Below are 23,953 nucleotides of genomic sequence, written 5' to 3'. Positions count from 1 at the left end.
TGGAACAGTCTTCAAAAGTTAAAATTAATGAACCAGGGTGATATGTATTCGTAGGGACAAATCACAAATTTATATAAACAAGCTTTACAATGCTTTGCCTGGAGTGAGACTTGTTATATAAAACTCGATAAACTACCAAAAACTCCCATATGATGTTTAGGCATGCATACGTACATGGGAGTGATCCGCCCTGAGTTCAAAAAGGTGTTTTCCTCTGGAGAAGGACTTGAATGAAGTTAGGGAGGGACACACAGGGCTTCCATGCTATCAATAATATATTTTTTTAAGATTTTATTTATTTATTCGACAGAGATAGAGACAGCCAGGGAGAGAGGGAACACAAGCAGGGGGAGTGGGAGAGGAAGAAGCAGGCTCATAGCGGAGGAGCCTGATGTGGGGCTCGATCCCAGAACGCCGGGATCACGCCCTGAGCCGAAGGCAGACGCTTAACCGCTGTGCCACCCAGGCGCCCCTGCTATCAATATTTTACTTCCTTTTGAGAAATCTTTTACGCTAATATGATGAAAATATTGAGATTTGGTAAAGCTGGGACTGTGCACAGGGAAGTTGATCACATGACTTTAAAAATCGTCTGTGTGTTTGAAATTTATCATTTTTTAAAAAGTGCACACTTGTTTGGGAACATTAGCTCAGAAGGCAGACTTAAAAAGCAAACGTTACTTGGTTTGAAAGATGAGGCCCGGTTTGGCTTTCTCGTGAGTTACTGGTTTGGCACATCACCAGAGACTAGTGGATCCCAAAGCTCGGAATCCACGGTGACTGAGTCCCTGGCCAGGGCACGTGGTGTCAGAGATTCATTTTGAAGAAGAGAAGAGCGTGAGTACCAACACGCTGGGAAGCTCAGGCGCTGGGCAGGGAGGGCAAGTACGGACTTGGTGCCCAGTGTGGGGAGCTGGAGGAGGACCTGGCAGAACCGTGGGGATCACGGCGGTGAATTTCATCCACCTTATGACTTCGGCCGCCACACGTCTCTGGTGTGGATCACGAGGCCGTTAGACCTGGTGGCAGCAGACTCACCGCAGATCCTCCAGCTGGGGGCTTGCCATGTAGGCAGGGTTGGGACCCATTGGTCCATACTGGTGTTGCTTGCTCGCGGACCGTTGTGCTGGCTTTGAAAGAAATAGCTCGGCAGCCTTTCTCCTTGGAGGGACTGGAGAGTCTCAAGCCATGAGACTCCCTGGGAAAGAATTGTCTTATCTCTTCAGTAGTAGGAGATAAATTTCATGTCAATGCACGAAAAGCTGGCAGCAAACTCCAGACTGAGTAAATGATGTGTTTTATGTTCAGACGCAGATCGATGGTAGAAGGCTGTAGCCACAGAGAAAAAGGGTCCCTTCTCTTCACTGCTTTTATGCACTCTAAATCTCCAAAATTTAAGATAATTAACTGGACTACGCGTTCAGGCTTTTCTAGAGCCTTGTAGAAAAACGCCACATCAGGCCTCATTGGCAATGCAGAGACTTGTGATGACAGGATCAGTTGTTAGGACATAACAATTTGGGAGTGGGAATCCTACAATAGCTGTAAAAGCACATATATTAAAAGCATTTAAAATGCATTTAAAGAAAAATGAAGGGCTACTTTTTAAAGTACGTGTGAGGTAAAATAAGCAACAAATAAATTGGTATATATAGGCCTATGTCCACACTGAAAGGAGATTCAACCAGCAGGCTATTTCCATGATGAGTATGGAGTGAATTCCTGAAATTACAATGTGCAATCAACACTTCCCAAAGGAAAAAAAGAACAGGGCCGACTTGGAAAAATGTCTCCCGCAGCAATAACACATACATATAAAGAATCTTCTTATGTGCCAGTATCCTGTGTTTCTTTTCAAAAATCAAATTTTATTTGTCTTGTCAGATTTTTAAAATAGTATATAAAAAAGTGTTTTCTTTTTTTTTTCAAAGATTTTATTTATTTATTTGACAGAGATAGAGACAGCCAGCGAGAGAGGGAACACAAGCAGGGGAAGTGGGAGAGGAAGAAGCAGGCTCCTAGTGGAGGAGCCTGATGTGGGGCTCGATCCCAGAACGCCGGGATCACGCCCTGAGCCGAAGGCAGACGCTTAACGGCTGTGCCACCCAGGCACCCCAAAAAAGTGTTTTCTAAGGACAAAATTAGTATTTTGCTAAATGCTCGGTGTCTGATTTAAGTGCTGTAGCAAATAGGATAGTGTTTCCCAGAGCGTGGTTCAGATCAGGGCTGTTTGATCAGAATCACTTAAGTTGGCAAGCTTTTTCTACAAAGGGCCAGATAATAAATATTTTAGGCTTTGCCGTACAGTTTCTGTTGCAACAGCTCAGCTCTGCCCAGTGTTGTAGTGTGAAAGCAGCCATAGGTGATTCCTAAATGAATGAATGTGGCAGTGTGCCAATAAAACTTTATTTATACAGATAGGTGTGTGCTGAATATGGCTTACAGACCATAGTTGGTGAATACCTGACTTAGAGTAGTGTTTTTCTTTTTTCTTTTTTTTTTAACTGCAACCCACAGTAAAAACTAGAGAGGACATGAAATCCAGCATGCGTGCGTGCCTGCACACGCATGAAAAGTTTTTGCAAAACCTAATCTGCCCTTTGTACCAAGAATGCACTCTGCTACTTTCTTTTTTGTTTCTCCTCGCCTCTTCTCGTCTATTTAGTTTTTATTTATTTTTTATTTAAAAAAATTATTTATTTTTATTGTGTTATGTTATGCTAGTCCTGACCGAACTACTGATCCATCACGTGCAGCTCATTGCCTGTTGAAATGCTGATTTGTGCTGCTCTGCTAATGACAACTTTTGACGGAGGATTTTGGAGAGTAGGCCCAAACATCTACAGTTTCTCTTTTCAAAAGAGCCCCAGCTGATTCTTGTGCACACCATTTTGAAAAGCTCCGATCTGGTGTATCAGATGAAACTGTACACTTGAACTAAAATTAAAATTATGCCAACAATTGTTTTCTGTAAAGCGTTCCTAGGTTTTCAAGGGAGGCTCTCATTTGGGCTCGCTTCAACTCTTGTTTTTATCTTTTCCTCTTAATGCCACTTTTCATTTCCAATATCATGATAGAAGAAAAGAAAGAAGAAAATAGAGTTCAAGCACTGTTGCATCTGGAGTCTGTGGGATCACTGGTAGGCATACCAAAAGGATAAGTGTCTCTTTTGTTAGAATCGTATTAAGCGTCTTTAATTCCGTTGTATGCTTAACTATTTCATTCACTTGGTTTGTTACGGACTCTAAGTTATCTTCCTTCCTCTGATGGTTGTGTTCTAATACCTTGAATTGGACTCGGTGCCTTTCTCAGCTTTACTTCTGGATGTAACCATGTTAGACACTAAATTCAATTCGGTGTAAAAGAAATGTTATTTCATTCGACTAATGAACACGTTAGTTAATCTGCTGCCGATGGTCACTGTAATTACAGTGAGTGAAGTCTTTTACCAGGCTTAATATCGTAGGGTGTTAGCTCCAAGGTTTTGACACTTCATTCTCTCCAAGTCCCTACTTTGAGGAATTTTTCTCACTCTTGCCCGGAATCTTGCGGCCGCTGTCTCTCAGTGAAGCATGAGTTTCCTGCAGTACGACATAGCTGGAATCAGACGTTCCTTAGAGGCCTCAAGTTCTGACATCTCCTTCCTTCCTTTTCTTCGATTAAAGTTGCATGGGGATGATAATGATGACTTGGAGAAAGAAGGAATTTCTTGGAGTTAGCAGGAATTCTGGAGGGAGCCGGAGCCAGCCTTGTCTGTAAGACAGATTAACTGGCCTCCTCCCTACCCTTTCACCCAGGGCTGTTTTCCATTCCGGAATGATCCCGAAGCCGGCCAAGACCTGTCCCAGGCTGTGTGGATGGGGCACTGGGCGCACGGCGCTTCCAATTAGCAGTCTAATTTTGACTTGGCTTCTGGCCAGACGGCTTCATCTCACAGCACATTTCAAACACCGGAGCGAATGGTCAAGTGGGTTACCGTGCACTTATCTTGGCCTACCCCTGAGGTTACGGTCAATTACATTTGAGGGTCGTTTTCAAGCAAGACAGAATCAGGAATCGGAATGGAGGTTGGAACCAAACATGCATTTTTATCCCGACTGGGAAACGCTTATCAAAATAGTTCTTAGTTATCAAGTAAGCACAAAGTGCCTGGAAATGACGTTCCCAGTGAGGGGAAATGGCCCAGCTGTGCTTTTTTTGGCTTTCTCTCATCTGCTCAACAGGAAAAATATTAATCAATGGAAAAAACGCTCTCTTTCTGTTAATTTAACACATGAGTTTTAGATCGTGTGGGAAATAGTAATACCTCATGTTTTCACATCACAATTTTATTACGTGGATTGCAGAAACCTTTTTAGAAAATGGTTCTTACTTAAGCCACACATTTGCATCTACGGGGATGTCTTAATTTTCTTGATGGCCCAGCTTAAAACCTGAGATAGAGAAAGTCCCAGTGTTCGCTGCCATCTTACAGTAATTGAGGGAATGGTGAGGGAAGAGGTCCGGTGACCCTTGTAACTTGCCATTAGGCAACACCTTTTTTCCCCATCAACAAGGAAGCAATTCACAATAAAGTATTTTCTCATAAAACAAATTAGTGACGCTTCTCCAAGGCGATCAAGAATATCCAAGCCAGGAGTCTCCTAACTGGGATTTCCATATTTCTCCGCCCACTCTTTGGACTTGTATTGAAGGACAACTTCCGTGCAGGACGATGCACACATTAGAAGGGTCCAGCTCGACGCACGTTCCCTAAGCGAGCCCACCCACCTAACCATCTCCTTGCCTCTTTTCAAGGTGATGAGGCTTCGCAAACTCGCTCAGCAGATTGCAAACTGCAAGCAGTGCATCGAGCGGTCGGCGTCCCTCATCTCCCAAGCGGAACACTCTCTGAAGGAGAATGATCATGCGCGGTTCCTGCAGACGGCTAAGAATATCACCGAGAGGTGAGTTGCGGGGGCTGCTGGGAAGTTCTCCGCGGCTGAGCTCCCGTGTCTGGGGAGTGATCAGTTGGCCTTGCCCTTGCCTTGCTTTTGTTTTCATTTTCGAGGCTGAGTACCGGGGAGAATAGAGGCTTTGAGTTGCTTTGTTCCAGCTAAAGATGCGTCCCTTTGACATGTCAAAGCCTTTTCAGTAGCGCCCTGGAGTTCAAGGCCTTTGAAACAAGAGTCCACCAGTTAGAAAGAATAAAATCAGCCTTGCTTTTGGGGGGCGGAGGCTGGGGAGAAAGCTTATGGTGGCACAAAAACAGCAATGATTGTGACTCTCAGACCTGATCTTATCGTACACTTGGTAACAAAGAGTCAAAACGAAGGCAAAAACATCAAAGGGAAGGGATTTTTTTCTTCCATCTCAGGGCTCATTTATTAAATAAAGAAAAAAACAGCAAGCGCCCAGGTGTTGTGCTCTGTTAGACCTGTTTTTATTTGGTTGGGAAGCTTCGCCTCGTCAGAAAGGTCAAAGCTGACTCATGTGGAAGAGAAAGGACCCAACAGTCAATCTCATACCTCTTTCTTTTAAAGGATCCTTTATTCTAGGGCAGGGAACATAAAGATAACATTATTCGAGCGGTCAGTTCCGCAGTGAAACCGATGGGAGTCAGTGCTCCTTCTCTCTGAAACCGATGGGAGTCAGTGCTCCTTCTCTCTGCGCCTCGACTGGCGTAAACTTACGCGCCTTCGAGCTGCAAACGCCTACAGCAGTTGTTAGCGGAGCCAAAGAAAAGCACCTCCCTCCACCTAAACGATACCTCCCGCCCCTGCCAAGTGCTCTTGACTTTTCATTCATTCTCATTTTCTGAGTCCCCTGCCCCTTATGCAAAGCAATGATAGAATCCCATTACCGGACAGCTCGTGCATGCTGGGCCTTAACCTAGAGCAGAAGTCCACAAACTTCAGTGAAGGATCAGAGACGAAATATTTTCAGCCCTGCAGGTGCTAAGGTCTGGTTCACAACTCCTCAGCTCTGCCGGGAGAACTCCATAGTAGCCTATCCTAGCCAATACGGAAACAGACAGACGCGCCTGCCTGTGTTTCTACAGACACTTCCCCAGACAGGTATTTGGCCCTCTGGCTGTATTTTGCCAGGCCCTGGCCCAGGGGGAAAAAATCCTCACCATCTTCTGACTTGCATTTCTTCAAGGAAAGAGAAAGAAAACTAACATTGATCGAGTGCATGCTTCCTCGGCCACTGTGCTCATTGTCAAATAGTACTTAGAGCTAGGCGTGGATACCTCTGTTTCCACTGTTCTTTCGGTTAGAGTACCGGACACTGGTTTTACAGCTCTGGTCTCGTATCGAACCAGCTTCATTGTATTATTTCTTACATTTGAGAAAAAACTCTTCGACGACTGGTTACGATACTTAATCTCTTCCAAAGCACGTGGCTCACAGCTGGTTATCATCCTGTTTATATCCTTAAAATGATCGCCTCCCTACTCTTAAGAGAAGCCAGTTTCTTTGCTCATGACTCCTAGGTTCCCAGTGTTGAATTGTCTTTGTAGCTCTCATCTGGACTATATCCACTTGCTTTATGTTCCTCCTAAGGTTAAAAACTGCAAATGGCACTGATACTCTGGTGTACCCAGGACACTCTACTAGGCCCTGTTTACACTTACGTCATGGTTTCCAGCTGGGATCCAAGAGTACTTTTCTCCAGCTATAAATCGTAAAATGTCCAGATGAAATGGCTACTATGACGGCATTTCTCAGCAGTCCCTAAAAGTTTGACCAAGCAGAATATGAACAAACTCTCACCTACCGAGGAGAGAGAATGTGGCCCCGTAATAGCTAAGATAGAACATTCTGAAAGAAGACCTACCTTTGAAGTATAGCATAAGTGCGTGAATGTCCACATGTGATCTCCCACAGATCCAGCAGTGCATAACCAGTCCCATTCACCTCTACCTGTCACAGGCCCATCTCTTCAAGAACGGAAACATGACTTTGATTTTTCTTTCTACAGATGAAACGTATACTACAGTTGACCCTAGAACAGCATGGGTTTGAACTGCTCAGGTCCACTTATACACGGGTTTTAAAAGAAATAAATACAGTACAGTACTGTAAATGTATTTTCTCAATAATATTTTCTATAATAATATTTCTTAATATGTCTAATAATATTTTCTTCTCTCTAGCTTACTTTATTGTAAGAATGCAGAGCATAATACATAAAACCTACAGAAGATGTGTTTATCACCTCTTTATGTTATCAGTAAGGCTTCTGGTTACCGGTAGGCTCTTAGTAGTTGAATTTGGGGGAGTCAAAAGTTATACACGGATTTTCCACTGGCTGGGGTCAGCGCTCCTAATCCTCACATTGTTCAAGGGCCAGCTGTATGTTATATTCTCAAGCCTCACTAAATATATGGTTCTTAGCATAATTGTATGTGCACTTTTATAAAATCATTTTAAATAAATGAAACTATTCACTAAATCCACGTATAAGAAAATCGGCCTCCTGCTTCTGAGAAGGCTAAAGTCCATCGAGTTTGAAGACACAGTGCCTATAAACATTTGCCAAACGCCTTTGTCCCTCTGCTTCTGCGGCCCCTCTCTTCCCGTCTCTGTTGTCCATCCTCTTGCTCAATTCCTAAGCCTTTCTGTCTTTCCAGGACTGGAGTGTAGTGAAAGGGCAGGGAGCTTGGACCAGGACCTGGGAAACTTGGGCTGGGATCCCAGCACTGCCACTTTTTAACTGTGATCCTTGGGGTTTATCCGTGAGCTGTTTTCTGCATAGAGTATTGGGCTCATAGGGGCGCCCGGGTGGCTCAGTCAGTTAAGCATCTGATTTGGCTCACGTCACGATCTCAGGGTCCTGGGATCAAGCCCCACATCGGACTCCATGCTCAGTGGGGAGTCTGCTTCTCCCTCTCCCTCTGCCCCTCCCCCAGCTCATGCACTCGCAATCCTTCCCTCTCTCTCTCTCTCTCTCTCTCTCTCAAATAAATAAAATCTTAAAAAAAATAAAATAAAATTGGGCTCATAACAGCTGCCTGTGTCAGTAGTTGTAATAATATTCCTGGTGACTCCTCAGGACAGGCCTTTAGCATCATAGATACTCCGTAATGTCTGTTTGATTTAAGTTCTCATAGTTTAGTATGTCAGTACGGCCTCGCCTTGTATGTCTGTTCTGGGGCTGGTCTGTGCCTGTCTCTGTTCTTCAGTCCTTTACTTAGTAAACATTCTTCTCCAGGACGTGACTTCATAAGTCTCTGCCTCCTATTGTGTCTGCCTTGGGCTTTCTAAACCATCTTTATTCAAGGGGGGAAAGCCTGGAACAAACTTTCAATCTTGCAAAAGCCTTCCTAAAGGGAGACTTGGATGAGATTTTTCTGCGTCTTTAAATCACTTTAAGTGGATATGTTCATCTACAGGCTGAATCAAACTGCAAAAAGGTTTTCAATTCAGAAACATAAAAAAAACTTACCACCACCCAAAGAAGAGAGACCCTCAAGCTTTACCTTGTAGGAGATGCGTATGCTTTGGAATCCAGTGTCTTGCTCTATGCTAATTGCTTAGCGGTAATTGTGGTTGGCACTGGGGCTGCTCCTTTAACACTTGTGAGTCTAATTTCGCTCATACGCTCCTAGCAGGCAGAACCCCCCGCCCACCTTGTTTTCACCATTATAGCCGCAGCACGTAGCGAACGGCCTGACCTGAGTGAATGAGTGAACAAATTATAAAACAGGTCGATTATTCCTACCTAATATGGTTTTTCTAGGGACAGAATGAAATAGTATAATAAAACTATTAGTCCAGGAGCGCCTGGGTGGCTCAGTCGTTAAGCGTCTGCCTTCGGCTCAGGGCATGATCCTGGAGTCCTGGGATCGAGCCCCACATCGGGCTCCTCCGCTGGGAGCCTGCTGCTTCTTCTCCCACTCCCCCTGCTTGTGTTCCCTCTCTCGCTGGCTGTCTCTCTCTGTCAAATAAATAAATAAATAAATAAATAAAATCTTAAAAAAAAAAAAAAACTATTAGTCCGGTTCCTGTCCCAAGGTGATCAAGCAACAAATGCTAATTCCCTTCCTTCCCACTTACTAAATTGATGCAAATGGATTGTATAGCATACTTTGTTCTCAAGCCACACTAATATATAGGTCTTCCGTATGATTGTGTGGGTATCTTTACAAAATTACATTAAGTAAGCAAAACTCTTCACTAAATTGAAGCCTAAGAAAGTTGGTCTACTGCTTATGAGAAACCTGAAATTAAAATCACTTTAAGCAGCAAGTTATCAAGAGGATGGTAAAACGAAACTTCCCTCCAAACAGTACCCGTTTTTCAGAGCTCCTAGGAGGGTGTCGGACTCCTCTCTCCTTCAACACCATAGGCAGCTCAAGGATCCGTCAGACTTACCCAGAATATGAAGCCAAGAGCTCCAGTTGTTAACACTGGAAAGATGTCACTTGATTTTAAGAATTCAGGCACATATGATGAGTGGTTTTTGAAGTGTGTTCTGGTGGGGTATTAATTGGTATTAAAACAACAACAAAGTTTCAGAGCCAAATGCATTTGAGAAATCCTGAGCAGACCAAAGCAAACCACGTTTTGTTGCTGCAAGACCTCACTGGGTTTTACCACAGTGATTTGCCCACTTGCCCAAGAGAGACCCATTTAAGTGCCATTGTCAGGGGTGGGTCATAGGGCGTGATTTTAGGCAGGAAGGATAGAGCATCTTCCCCTGGCATTGACAGTGTGACAGAAAGCCTGTGTGAGCCGCGTAACTCCAGACACATCCACCTTCTGGAAAACTGGCCCCATGTGGCCCTAGCAAACTCATGGAGATTAGGAGCTTCGAAGTCAAAATAGAAACAGGAAGTAATGTGCAGGCCACCCCCTCAAGCATCAAGATAGGACACAATATCCTAATTTGCCTCAATATGACAAGAGCTTAACACACACTCGCAAGCGTGTGCACACATGCACATATACGTGTATACACACACACACACACACACAACTATGAAAGCACAGAATTGCGAAAGTGGCATAAGACTGATGGCCCTACTGGATTTTGGCAACTCATCTGAAAGGCCAGAAGATGGGCAACAAGGATTTGGGGAGTAAAAACATGGCCTAAAATGTTGAATTTGGCAGATCTCCCCTTGCCTGTCACTCCAATTATGAACTTGAAATTGTAGCCAAAGATAAATATCTTTCCTTCCATCAAAAAACTGTGTAGGTGTTAAAAGCTGCGGTAATCTACACAGACTCTTGCTGTCAGTCTTTGCCTCCCAGGCTTAGGGACTCTCAGCCTTTCCGTTCCCACTCCACAAAGTTCCCACCAGCAAGATGGCAGGCATTTCTTTTCTTTTTTTTTTTTTTTTAACACTGTCACTTGCCTGAAGCGTGTTTTAGTTAACTGTGGACCACAGAACCAGGAGAAACTTGGGAGTGAAATCTGTTTTGGGTGAGCGCGAGCAAAGAAATGCGATAGAAAGACGCTCGTTTCTTAATAGCTCGGTGCAGTTTTCCCTGCTGGACATCAAGAAACATTCTAATTGGGGTTTTGCTTTGAAATTCTTATCTGAGGAGTGCACATGGCACTATAGCGTTTCTTTTAACTTTTCTGCATGGACGCAAATATTTCGGGCTCTTCAGGACATGTAGACGTGCTTTAAGAGCTTCGTATATATTTGTTGAGTGATCCCGGGATCGCTCTGAGTTTTGAGGAGTTTTTGTGCTTATGGGTCATAGGAAAGCATTTTTTAAGTACAGTTTGACTCTCTGTGAAAAATGCCTAGCAACCATCCCTTTATCCGCCAGTCTGAATTAGCAGGTGTTCGTCACAATGATTAGCCCATTCCCCTTGGGTGCGCTCATTAGCCCACAAAATCGCACAGCTCTGCTAGTCACTGTTTCTTGGTGAAAGAGTTAAGTGGTGAATTTAGATTCTCCCCCCTCATTCAAACACTTGAAACTTTTCTTTCCAGAGTTTATGCCTCTTCAAACTTTTCATCCATGGATGCCGATATCATCCCAGTTATTACACTGTTCATTATCCCGTCTACTTCCCTCCCTAGACAGAACTGAAAACGTGCCAGAAGTACAATTATAGAAACGGGCGCGTTTCTAAGGATTTTGAGCACTTCACAGGTATAACTTATACTGAGGTAAAATCCAGAGAACATAAAATTAACCGTTTTAATGTGTGCAGTTCGGTGGCATTTAGTACAGTCACAGTGTTGTGCAATTACTACCTGTATCGAGTTCCGCAATCTTTTTGTTATCCCCCGAAAAACTCCATACCCATTATGTAGTCATCGTCCCTTGCCCCGCCGTCCCCCCAGCCCCTGGCAACCACTAATCTGCTGTTTGTATGAATTCGCCTATTCCGATCATTCATACAAATGGATCATACAATACGTGGTCTTCTGTGTCGGGTTTCTTTCACTTAGCACAACGCTTTCAAGGTTCACCCGCATTGCTGTGTGCATTAGTACTTCACTCCTTTTTATGGATGAATAATATTCCATCGTATGGATAGATCCACAAGTGTAATTTTTATAGCCAAAATACGTTATCTTTATAAAATACAAAATTGTAAGGGCCATTAAGAGACAACAAGAGGAGAAAAATCTCCTTAGGTGACCACGTTGAAATTTTTCTAGATTAAATGGAAGAGTATAGATCTAGAATTCTCGTCCTGGCTGCTGCCAGCTAGCTTTGTGAGCTTGTATAAATGAGCGTCAATACTCTTAATTAGAAAATAAGTAACTAGGGGCGCCTGGGTGGCTCAGTTGGTTAAGTGTCTGCCTTCGGCTCAGGTCATGATCCCACAGTCCTGGGATCGAGCCCCACATCAGGCTCCTTGATCAGTGGGGAGACTGCTTCTCCCTCTCCGTGCTGCTCCCCCTGCTTGTGCTCTCTCTCTGTCAAATAAATAAAATCTTAAAAAAAAAAGAAAGAAAAGAAAGTAACTAGAGTTAGAGCTGAACCATTTCAGAGTGTTGCTTTGCTCACAAATTCCCAGCCCTACTCAGTACCCTACACATAGTCGGTCCTTGGTGGTGTTTACCGAACTTCATGAAATACCCAGATCATATGCTCGCACGTGGTTTATGTCATGCCACAATTGTATCGTTTTTAAGGGATCACTTGCATTTTTAATTAGTCAAAAAGTCCTATTAGTAACTGACCTTTGCAAATCAACTTGAGAGCTTAACACACACGTAGCAGGAAATTCTCTCATAGCAGAAGAGTCATATGTACCAATACGTTGCTTTATGGTTTGTAAATGAGAACTCTTAACTAGCAACCGTAAACGAAGAGGGAAGATGGTGCATCCATTGGAGGAATTTGTGAGAAAGCTCATGAATATTTTCCATGGCATCTGCTGGGAATATGGTGCACAAAAAAAGGAATACAGGGAGAACGAAACGAGCCAGACAAAAACTCCTTTTTTAATGTTTATTTTAGAGAGAGGCTAGTCATTGATTAAACTAATCCAATATCTGCAAACATTCTTTTTTAATCTTCACTTTGCCTTTTCTGCAGTTTGAAATTTTGGAGCCTCCTCTTTGAAGTGGAGCAGGGTCGAGTCTGAAAGGAACAAAGTTTCGCAGACAGATGTGTGAAGAAACGCCTGGAGCTATGTGCTTCTCGCTGGGGTTAGATGTGAAGGGGCCGGGCTGTTAAATACACAGCAACATGAAATATGAATATTCTTTCACCTCCATGGGGAGTTTTTTTCCAACAGTATAAAGGATGGGGGGGGAGCCATTCTACTGTTTCCCCGATTCTTTTGCCTCGTCTTTAAGCTCACGTCCGTGTGCATTGTGTTGCTGTGTCGTGCCGTTCCAAGGTTTTTCTTAAGGCTCACGTGCAAAAACAGCACTATTTAAAATGATGCTTCTTTTCCTTTTATTTTTTTCATTCCTGTGCAGTGACGGTGAAAGGCATCTTGACATTTCTAAAAAGTTGTTTTGTTTAAATTACAGAGTCTCCATGGCAACTGCATCATCCCAGGTTCTAATTCCTGAAATCAACCTCAATGACACATTCGACACCTTTGCCTTAGACTTTTCCAGAGAGAAGAAGTTGCTAGAATGTCTGGATTACCTTACAGGTATTGTCTTGTGTGTGTGTGTGTGTGTGTGTGTGTACGCGTGCACGTGCATGCGCACTGTAATATTGTGTACATTCAGTGATACACATACTTTGCCACCACGTCGATTCCCTAAAACCCAGAGGTGTGCGCTTCTGATTTAGGAATGGAGTCTAATATTCCCATAAATGATTTCTGGCATGCTTTTTTTGCCCTCTCCCAAAACAACACGGTCCGAGACCAAATTGGGGACAGAGGAAAAAGGAGAATCTCAATAATTAAAAACATACTTCCCACCATTTTCCCTCCCTCCCTGAGTGTGGCAGCCACAAATAATCGCTCCGTTGGCCATCGGAGACGTACATAAGGAGCGTGGCTGTTTTCCACTTCATCTCAGCAAGGCATCTGACTCTCACAGTGTCTTGGCAGGGAAAAAATTGGCAGCTAACTCTTGATTGGGTGTCTACCCTGTTTCAGCTCTTTGTGTCTGAGATCTTGTGTCATCTTCACACCATCAAACTGAGGTAGCATGTTATAATCCTCATTTTGCAGATGACGGAGGTCACCCATCTTGCTGGAGGTCAGGTAGCTAGCAAGTGGTGGAATTAGGATTTGACTTGGGTCCGTACGGACTCCGAAGACCTCTTGCTCTTTCTAGTAAAAGACCGCATTTCATCTTGGCAAAAGGTCACCATGGCAAACGTTCCAAAAATCACATGTGAATTCCTGGTGCCGTGTTTCTGATAGGCATTTTTTTGGGTCAAGCTTACAAAACAAAAGGAATGGCAATAAAAGAAAACCTCAGGCTACTCCTGTTTCTAACCACGCTTCCAAATTTTTCTTTGCTGTCAACCTCGAGAGTGAGAATTGAAATCATTCGCTGGTAGAATGCGGACTGTTTAGACGACCTTTATTTGTGTTAGCCAAAACCACCGGTGCCGATGACTTCAGGAAGGCTCTGTATATACAGTGAAGCCAGATGTGCACCGAACTGAGGACACACAGCCTTCGAGAGACCACATCCCTAACTTAGCATGGCATCAGCTTCCCCACTCCAATTCTCTGTGTGTGTGTGTGTGTGTGTGTGTGTGTGTGTGTGTGTGTGTGTGTGTTGAGGGGGAGTGGTTGGAAAAGATGGAGCAGGAGAAAGGGAACATTGTGCGATATTTGTTTTTACAGTCTGTGGATCAAAAGCGAGGAGTTTTATATCCAAGGGGCATTATACCCAGATAGGTTTTTTCTTTGCAAGAAGCCGAGGTGCTGTTTTTAGCCTTTCTGCATTTGCAAGGGAAGCGGCCATCCCACAACTTCTTATCTTATGTCATTCTTTCAAACCATAGCACTCGTATTAAGGAAGAAAGAAGTTGACTCCAAAATGCAATTGCAGCAAGGAGCCAAACTTGGTTTCAAATACTTCTTACTAGACCACCCTCCCTTTTTAAGCTTTTAACTCTGACATCTGTCTAAACTCACACTACCGCATAGAACCTTCCACAATGATAGAAACATTCTGTATCTGCACTGTCCATTATGGTAGCTGCTGCCAGCATAGGGCTGTCAGAAACTTGAAATGTACACGGTGAGTCTTTACTTTCATTTAACTTTAATTAAACATAATTGAAATATAAAACGCTTGTGGCTGCTGTATTAGCTCAGATCTAGGCTTTCTCTGGCTCAGCGGTTTCTCATGATGGCAGCCTACGAAAAATCTCTTTTTTTCCTTATACCGTTTGGGATTGAGTATGATTGCAACAACAGAAAGTCCAGTTAGCAGTGACTAAACCCATCAAGGGGTGTTCACGTCCTGCAAACCCGAGCACGGAGGTGTGTGGTCCAGGCCTGCGCAGCGGCTCAGTGATGACCTCAGACCCCAGGCTCTTGCTCTTTTTCTACTCTGCCATCCTCGCTGTGTTGCCTTTTTGCCACATGATCACAGCACAGCTGCCCCGCCTCCATACATCGTGCTCAAGTTACAGGTAAAAAGAGAGGGATGCAAGGGAAATGGGGACAAAAATCTGTCTTTGTTTATTAGGAAAACAAAAAGCTTGCTCAGAAGACCCATCTGGCAAACTCCCACTTGTGTCTTGTGGGCCAGATCCACGTCACAAGGTCATGCCCAAGGACAAAGAGGACTGAAAAACTGTTGGGCCAGGCACATGGAACTTTCTGCACAAGATCAGTGTCTTGTTGACCTGAGTGTGTCCTCCCCATTTCCCAATAGCCGTCTGATGGTGTTCCAGCGGGCATACATTCATGGGCCACGTCTCCATGCGAATGCCAAGGCAGTGATTAAAGGGGAAAGTGTGAAAGTAGTTCGCACTGACTAGGACCGTGTACACCATATATCATCCTGATGGCTGTTTATGCCAAGCTAGCACCACATGGGGTACCTGCCATTATGCCTTCTTAACTGTCGAACCTCAAATACAAATCTGGCCCATTTCTAGACATAACATCGATCCCGGCCATAACATATGATGCTTGGCTGATATTGCCAAGTCCAAATAGTTTATCAGACATTTGTAAGCAGGAAATGAAGTGTTTGTGGAGTATTAGCGCACCATTTCTCATGTCCTGTTTATGACAGAGGCAAGAAAATAGTTCTGCTACCAATTCCATGAATATTGAAATTGGCAGCATGCTGCTACTCTCATTTACGGTAAATTGGGTATTGACTTTTCAGGACAAACCCATTGGGTTTATAATCAAAACAGGGTTAGCCTGCGTGGCTGTGAAAACAAGATTTTTTTTTTCCCTGTGACATGCCTCTAAGTGGTATGTCAAGTTAATAACCCAGAGAGGTGACATTTCCTCCCCGATCACAGCTACTGCCATGTGTCTCACAGCTACTTGCTTATTTTGAACATAAGTTTGCTTTCTATTTAATCATATATTGCAATGCCGAAAGGACAAAATCTTTCTACAGTGGTTGATGGAAAAGTAATTCAATGCACTATTTAGATTATGGGAGAATAAGCATTTCTCCACCACTCCCCGCCGGGGGATCGCACAGCAGCAGGGACCACACAGACAATCATAAGCATGTTTTATGGTGCAGCTGGGTCTCCCTCACTGAATGCGTCTCTGGCTTGGTGTCGCTGATTCATGCACATCAAGTCATAGCACATGACACTAAATCTTGCATGTGGATACTTCAGGAGACAGATGTATAAATACATATTCCAGAAAGAATGCTTTGGGGGCTCTATAGAGCCTTTCTGTCTTAATACGCGACTTAGCGCGGTGCCTGCCCACGTTGTGTAAGTGCGCGGTAATGTTCGTGGAATTCTCTAAGCAAGAGGCAAAGCTGGTCTAATCAACTTTATACAACAAGCATAAAAGTAACTTGCTGTGTACGCTGTTTGTCCTGGACATCTCTTCAGGGGACAAAATGAAGAAGCCTAAAACAATTTGAGTTTTCAATTTACCGTTTTTTATAAACTCTTCTCCTTCTTTGGGCTTGTTTAGGACTCCTCAGTCCTAATCGAAGTTTAGAGCAGGAAAGAACTCTGCAGTAGTGTGAACAGAGGTTGCTACAAATCTATAGAATGCAGATATGTTTCTCCTTTTGAAGTTAGGCCCTAGTATAAAGAAGAGTGGAAATAAAGGCCTGGATCGATTCTCTAAACCAGGAGTTGGCAAACTTTGACTATAAAGGGCCAGATGGTAAATATTTTAGGCTTTGCAGGACATATGGTCCCAACTACTCAACTCCGCTAGTGCACAAAAGCAGCCACAGACAATACATAAATGAATGAGCCTGGCTGTGTTCCAATAAAACTTTATTTACAAAAACAGGCAGTGGGCCAGATTTGGCCCATAGCCATAGTTTGCCAACCCCTGCTCTAAAATATTATTGCCAGTGCAAAGCACTCACTGCCTAGTCTTTTTCTTGCTCTCAAACTCTTCTCATAAAACCAGTTACTGAAATCAAGCCGGTAGATTTTAAGTCAACTTCATTTTTTTTTTTTAAAGATTTTATTTATTTATGTGACAGAGAGACAGCCAGCGAGAGAGGGAACAGAGCAGGTGAGTGAGAGAGGAAGAAGCAGGCTCCTAGCAGAGGAGCCCGATGTGGGACTCGATCCCGGAACACCGGGATCACGCCCTGAGCCGAAGGCAGACGCTTTAACGACTGCGCTACCCAGGCGCCCCAGATTTTAAGTCAACTTCAGATCATTATTTTGGTAGGATTTAGACTTCTCTACTCCAGACTCTGTTCAAGACATAAAACGGCAGCCTTCTCCAGTGAAAAAGTTAACCAAATGCCAAGGAGCCATGTTTGCTTTGGGGAAGGAAACATGTACTTCTTAGATATGATTGATTGTTAATTGTGTTCTTCTTAAAATATCACCTATAAATTGAAAATGAGAAGAAAATAGGGCCACACTAATAAGATTTTTTAAAAAAGGCATCAAAACATCTAATGAAAGAAGATTTTCAAACAATTATTTGTCTGGTTTGATATAGGATAACAAACATTGATATTTTTCCAGTTGGGTGTATGAATATAAAAACACGTGACCTCACAAAGCTCAGAGGCTGGCAAACTTTGGCTCATAGGCCAAATCTAGCCCTCACCCGTTTTTGTAATAAAGTTTTACTGGAACCTGCCCACATCCATTTGAGTGTGACTTGCCCAGGGCTGCCTTCACAGTGCAGCAGAGCTGGGTAGGTACAAAAGAGACCGTATGGCCCGCAAAGCCTAAAATATTTACCACCTCACCCTTTACTGGAAAAGTTTACCATCTCCCCAGTGTGGATGAAATCACAAAAGTTCATCTTGTTTACTTTTTGTTTAATATTTTTTTTTCATGGATAAGGGTATTATTTGCTTAACCTCCTAAACATACTTTCACGATAAATAGAGATAAGTCCCTACTGGCTGGCAGAAGTCATACTACCTTTTAACAATCACAGCAGCAACCAGCCAACCAAACGCTCGTTCTTTGGACTGGGGTCACCGTCTCTGGGATAGTGGGCCCAACGGACCTATTTAGAAAGGCCTGCTTTGACTGTACACATCTCCTCTGAAACGTATCCCAGAGGAGCCTGCTTCTCCACTGACAAGCATTCTTGATCCCCACAGCTCCCAACCCTCCCACGATTAGAGAAGAGCTCTGCACAGCTTCCTATGATACCATCACCGTCCACTGGACCTCCGATGATGAATTCAGTGTGGTTTCCTATGAGCTCCAGTACACCATATTCACCGGACAAGCCAACGTTGTTAGTGAGTATCGCACCCCCTGTCGATTTCTCTGTTTGGTGACTGTTTTCAGTTAAATCGCATTTCTAAATTGAAGTGTCAAGGGAAGACGAGGAAGGAAAGAATACACAGTATGTATTGGCTGCGTTTCCTAACCAAGAAGATGATAGCATTCACTTGTACTATACTAGCAAAAATAGCTGGCCAAAGAGTGATGAACATTAGCGATCTCTAGCAAACCACAAGCATGAGTCTTACAAGCATACGGCTAAGAGAAAGAAGCAGGAAACAAGAATACATGTGGTATGAATCTATTTATACATTCATAATTTAAAGATAAAGAAGAAAACTATGTTGTGGGGCGCCTGGGTGGCTCAGTCGGTTAGGTGTCCGACTCTTGATTTTGGCTCAGGTCATGATCTCAGAGTCATGAGATCGAGCCCCACGACGAGCTCCACGCTCGGCGGAGAGTCTGCTTGAGATTCTTTCTCCTTCTGCCCCTCCCCTCCCCTCACACATGCACATGTGCACTCTCTCTCTCTCTCAAATAACTAAATCTTTAAAAAAAGAAACTATTTTGTTTAGAGATGCATACATAGGTATAAAAACTATAAATAAAAGCAAAGATGATCGTTACTTCCGGGATGGGAGGGGAGTGGCCCCATTGGGAAGCAATATATGGGGGCTCATGGGGTTAACTACTCTCCGGGTGGGAGTTACATGGTTTAGTCATTATATCATACATTTAGTGTTATGTGCTTTTCTGAGTGTTATTTCAGAATGTAAAAAAAGAATTTACTAAAATGGGTAGCCAAGCAATGCCAAATACCACATCCCATTGGGAGGAGAGCAGGCGCAGCATTTGAAATGTTAGTCATTGGCCCCCACCTGGGAAGAATTTCAGACCCGATGTGAAACACAGAGAGGCCCTTCTTTCACTGGGGCCCATGAGATATTCGGTATCAGAGACAATTTGATGATCTCAGATAGCCCCAGTTGCTGGCCAAAGAGGTGATAACAAAGGACTCTCTCCTCTGTACCCCCCCAGTTATTCAAATTGAGTTGAGTAAATGGGAAAGGACCAGAAGAAGTGGCTTTTCAGGGGAGCAAGTTTGAAACTTCTTTAGCAAATTGAAATAGAACATGTCAAAGTAGAATAGAATAGAGTAGAGTAGAGTAGAGTAGAGTAGAGTAGAGTAGAATAGAATAGCAGTCACTTTTCAACAAAGAAATGTTTTGAATAAATCCGTATCAACTGAATGTGCTTTTATTATATACACCTGTTCTCCCTTAACCACACCGTTCTTTCCTAGCACAAGTAATTCTGAGGCACGTGATGCTTAAAAAAGAAATTAGATTTAGGATTAATTGAAAGAGCGATGCATGAAGACCCCCGCCTCCGAGTCAATGAAGTATTTCTGGCTCATACCAACAAAGGGACCCCCAGCTGCCTTAGTCCTCATTTCCCAGGCTTCCCTCCTCGACCCTCGGACCTTCCACTCCTTAATTGGCCTGCTTTGGAAGCTTTTATTAAAATCTCACCATTTTCCAAGAACGTGTAAGGGGGGAAAAGTCACGAAATGTTGCGAACCCCTGTGGCCGGCTGCCTAAGAGGGCAGAAGTGGGGGGTGTAACAAAAACGTCTCGGGGGAGGTGATGGTTTAACTAAGTTTTGAAAGAGAGTGGGTACATATCAGCGAGTTAAGGGGATGCCAGGCAGCCACATCATCGGGGGCCAACCTGTGGAGACAGAGAATGGCAAGGCATTTTCTGAGACATCCCCTACTAAAGCCTGGCTAGAGAATTGAGTGGGGAAGGGGAGATGGTGGGAGATGAAGACAGAAATAGAACCAGGACTCAAACCCATATAGGTCTGGTTCCAGAAAGCGCATGTTCTTAATCATCAGTCTCTTAATCCTAACCCACAGTAAAGACCTAGACCACAGAGGGCCACTTGGGCCACACGGTGTAGGATTTTTCCCTGTGGGCTTGGGCGGCCCGCAGAGCAGCAGTGCCATCAGATGTATGGTTAGAAGCCCCCTCAGGCAGTGTTGTGGAGGATGGAGTGGAACAGGGCAAAACTAGAAGCAGAGACATGAACTTGGAGGTTCGTAGTAATTCGAGGAGGCAGAGATGGCCGGGACCTGCCAATGGTACTAGCACCAAAGAAGGCAAGGAGAAGATAATTCCAGAAAGACTTCTCCACCTCTGACCCATAGCCCCGGGAAACACCATTACTATCTTCAACTATTTGAAGTGCTTTTAGGGGCAGGTCTAAGGGTTTGGCGTCATTTTGCTCTCCTTTCCGGAGTTTGGATTCTTCTGGTTTTGCTCCTCATCCCTAGTTCTACATGCCCCGCCACAAATCATGAAGAAATATTAATTTCCCTAGTATCTTTCTTGTTAGTAATAATGCACTAACACTACGTAATAATATATAAAATGTCTACAGTGATAATTGGATGTTTTCCAATATGGCAGCCACCCTGGTTCCAGAGTTACCCACTGCAGCAGCTCCAGCTCACACACATCTTTCCTGGGGTAGTCTGTTAATACACAAAGATGGACATACACTCACACACACCCAGAAATTCATTTTTTAGGATCACAAAAGGTAGCATGCCAAACACAGTTCTTTACCTTGCTTTTTTCAGCCAGAATAATCTTTCTTTTGATTAACTCAGGAACACCTGATCAGGGACCTTAAGTACATTTGCAAACTCCCTTCACCTTTGCCATATGATGTACCACCAAGGAGTGAGAGCGATGACAGGACTTTTGTCCTTTGCCATATTCTGTTGGTTACAAGCAGGTCACAGGTCCTGCCTACACTCAAGGAGGACATATTACACAAAGTCACGAACAGTATGGAGTGGAAATCATGGGGGCTACTCAAGGGCGTGTCCGCCATAGATGGTTATGTATTTCCTGAAGTGTCTTGAATCAAATTTTTATGGGCATTTGGACAGTGCATAGAGCCTTGGCCTGGACTGGCAGGCCCTTGTGTCAGTTGGCTTTGGCTGAAGAGCCAACAACCAGAGAACCCAAGTAGCATATAACAATAAGCATGTATTGCCTGTGTGTCTGCAGTCAGGTGGGGGTCTGCTGGTCCCGCTGACCTTGGTGAGGCTCCGTCACGGTCAGGCTGTGGACTGGGGCTGCTGGCTGCTGCATGGCTCCCTCCTGCAGTCCTGCGTGGGCACGTTCTCCTGGTGAGCTCAGCGCACGACTGTTAAGGACAGGCCCACTTGCACACGGGCTTTGCAAGCCCCTGTCTTTGTCCTGTTAGCTGATACGCCAGAGGCCAAAGCAAGTCCCACAGGCGAGCCCAGAGTCAGAATACGAGGGCCTGCGAGGCTCCAGGGCTAAGAGTATAGATAGGCGAGGAGCGAGGACGTGGAGCTGGAAGGCGATCCGCTGGAGAACCCTGACTCATTCCCGTGCTTCCTTCCATCCCCCCAAAGAAGAGAAGAGATCTAGTGCCTGAAACTTAGGGTTTCTCAGGTAGCTAAGCTGGGACTGACTTGGCTTCCGTGCCATTGGCATGAAAAATAATACCAAAACAAGACAAATGAATCGACGGGAAAAGGCCGTGCCTACAGAAGTCCGCCGGCAGTGACACTCCTGAATTCAGAGCTCTATACTCGGTGATTCCAGAGATGGCGTTTTGTTCCCCAAAAGCAGTTGCCACAAGAAAATAAAGGGGAATGACTTCATGAAGATGACAGACCTTACTTATTTCATGCATGTCAAAAAGGCCGTTGCTCCCAGGACGGATGGAGATCAGGGAAACTGCAGGTGCCCATCCGACTGGGGTACTCTCATCAGCTTGTTAGTACTAACCGAGAGCTGTTTGTCTCTTTAACTCCCATTAAACCAGTATAGTAAAGTCCTGAGGCCTACAGGATCAAGTCCTAACGATGAAAGAATAAACGTAGATAAAAGGGCAATTGAGATGCAAAGATCTTCTAATTATTTTCTTCTTAACTATTTCACGTATTTCTAGTGGCCGAGAGAGACCTGGATTTGAATCCCAACTGTGGAGCTCAGTAGCTCCATAATTTGGGACAAATTATTTGACATCCTCTAAATCTGTTTCCTCGTCTGTAAGAAGAGGTAATGTTTTAACTTCACATGGTTGAGGTAATGAAAGTATAGGTCTGAGCCCTGTGCTTGCCACAGTGCTAGCATGGAGGTATCCAAGGTTATGATTCCTACAAAGATAGGACTACACTCACCCGTCATCGCATTTTTTTAAAAAGCTGTTGTTTTGGGTCCTTGGATAAAGGTCAGTCGTGAAATTAGCCAAGGTTAATCTACACGATGGCATTTTACACAATCTTCATGTGCGAGGCCGTCCCTGAATGTTGTGTGTTCATCTGTCTTACCACCTGGAGGAATATCCTTTGCGGATGTTGTTACATTGCATGACAAGAGCTAATAGTAAAACTGTACCAAAAATTAGAAGACAAAATGCCCCAAAACTGGCCTGTAGGTCACGGTTCCTTCACTTGTCATAGTAAATTCTAGTTAATTGCCCACAACTGACTTCAGTGAAGGAGAATTAGATAATATCTGTGAAGCTTTTAATCTTATAAAAAGGCTCTCCCTAATCAAATTCATATATTCAAATGCAAAATTAATGACTATCAATTTTTTATTATGCACTTTTATTAACGGAATTATGCCTACCAATGTTAATGAATTGCTTATTAATAAGTAGATATGTATTTAATCTTACAACGTTTTTCATGTTTTTTCTAAAACTGCTTTCAGCGCACCATTTAAAATCCTAAATGGGGCCTTTTCCCAGCAGCCTATTTTTATTATTAGCAAAAGTCCAAAGATGCGTTTCTCCAGGTCTCCACGGCGAGGTAGTTATCTGTATTTAATTAATTTTAGTCATTTTGAAAACATTCATGAGCGTTATTAAACAGATACTGTTTTTACAGAGAAGAAGGAAAAGAATGTTCACTTCTGTCCGATCTGCTAGAAGAAACAAAGGATGTTTGCAGCCACATGCCGCCTCTCTGAAGGGTGTCCGTGTTGCGTAATGTTTTATACATAATGTTTTACTGCGAGATGACAGTTGCTATACAAGGCTCTGAAATCCCCAATGTAATTAGGATCTTGTAATGAGCGGCATTATGTAGGGAGATGCCTCTGACCCATTGTGAATGAGAACAAAATGTATAAAATTGAAAAACTCAATTAAGTTCCATTATGAACTAATTATCTCCCAAGTTCCATTGTTGTTTTAATACTCGAAGCTGAATTAGAGAAGGTGGGTGTCGGCATACCCTCAAAGATGATTGAAAACGAATTTGGAGAAAAGTGAAGTTCCAGTCCAGGATGGTTACATGGGTGTTTCATAAAGAGATGCATAAAACCTGGTCAATGGCCCCAACACAGTAGGGTATCAAGGCAGAGAGGCCTGGCACTTGGCACCATATGCGAGACGTTATGAGGTGCTGGCCCTGGACCAACACTAGCAGTGCAGTAACGGTGTGTTCGGAGACACTTACTCCAGCCCCCGGAAGAAAATGGTCAATGTTGCTTTCTTGGCATTTTTAATCAACTTCTCAATTACTATCCTGGCAATAATAATAACAGAAAGGTAAGCCGCCACAGAAATAGCGTTCGTGAGAGCAGATTGGCCCAGTGTAAAGCTATCCAATCAAATTTTACTACTCC

The 23,953-nt window shown here is 43.7% G+C and overlaps 1 protein-coding gene across 7 annotated transcripts in view; it reads left to right on the top strand.

Annotated features, from left to right (window-relative positions):
* The window catches only part of MID1 (midline 1), a 569,906-nt gene that overhangs the window by 530,619 nt on the left and 15,334 nt on the right, over positions 1-23,953 (top strand). For all 7 annotated transcript variants that reach the window (XM_044391873.3, XM_048213242.2, XM_048213241.2 and 4 more), the window contains 3 exons: positions 4,798-4,946; positions 12,944-13,071; positions 18,140-18,283. In XM_044391873.3, the coding sequence (XP_044247808.1) occupies positions 4,798-4,946; positions 12,944-13,071; positions 18,140-18,283 (421 nt within the window). The remainder of the gene's footprint in view (positions 1-4,797; positions 4,947-12,943; positions 13,072-18,139; positions 18,284-23,953) is intronic.

Source organism: Ursus arctos, chromosome X (genome assembly GCF_023065955.2).
Source record: "Ursus arctos isolate Adak ecotype North America chromosome X, UrsArc2.0, whole genome shotgun sequence".
Taxonomy (NCBI): domain Eukaryota; kingdom Metazoa; phylum Chordata; class Mammalia; order Carnivora; family Ursidae; genus Ursus; species Ursus arctos.
The sequence above is the reverse complement of the archived record's forward strand: the minus strand, read 5'-3'. Positions and strand labels throughout refer to the sequence as shown.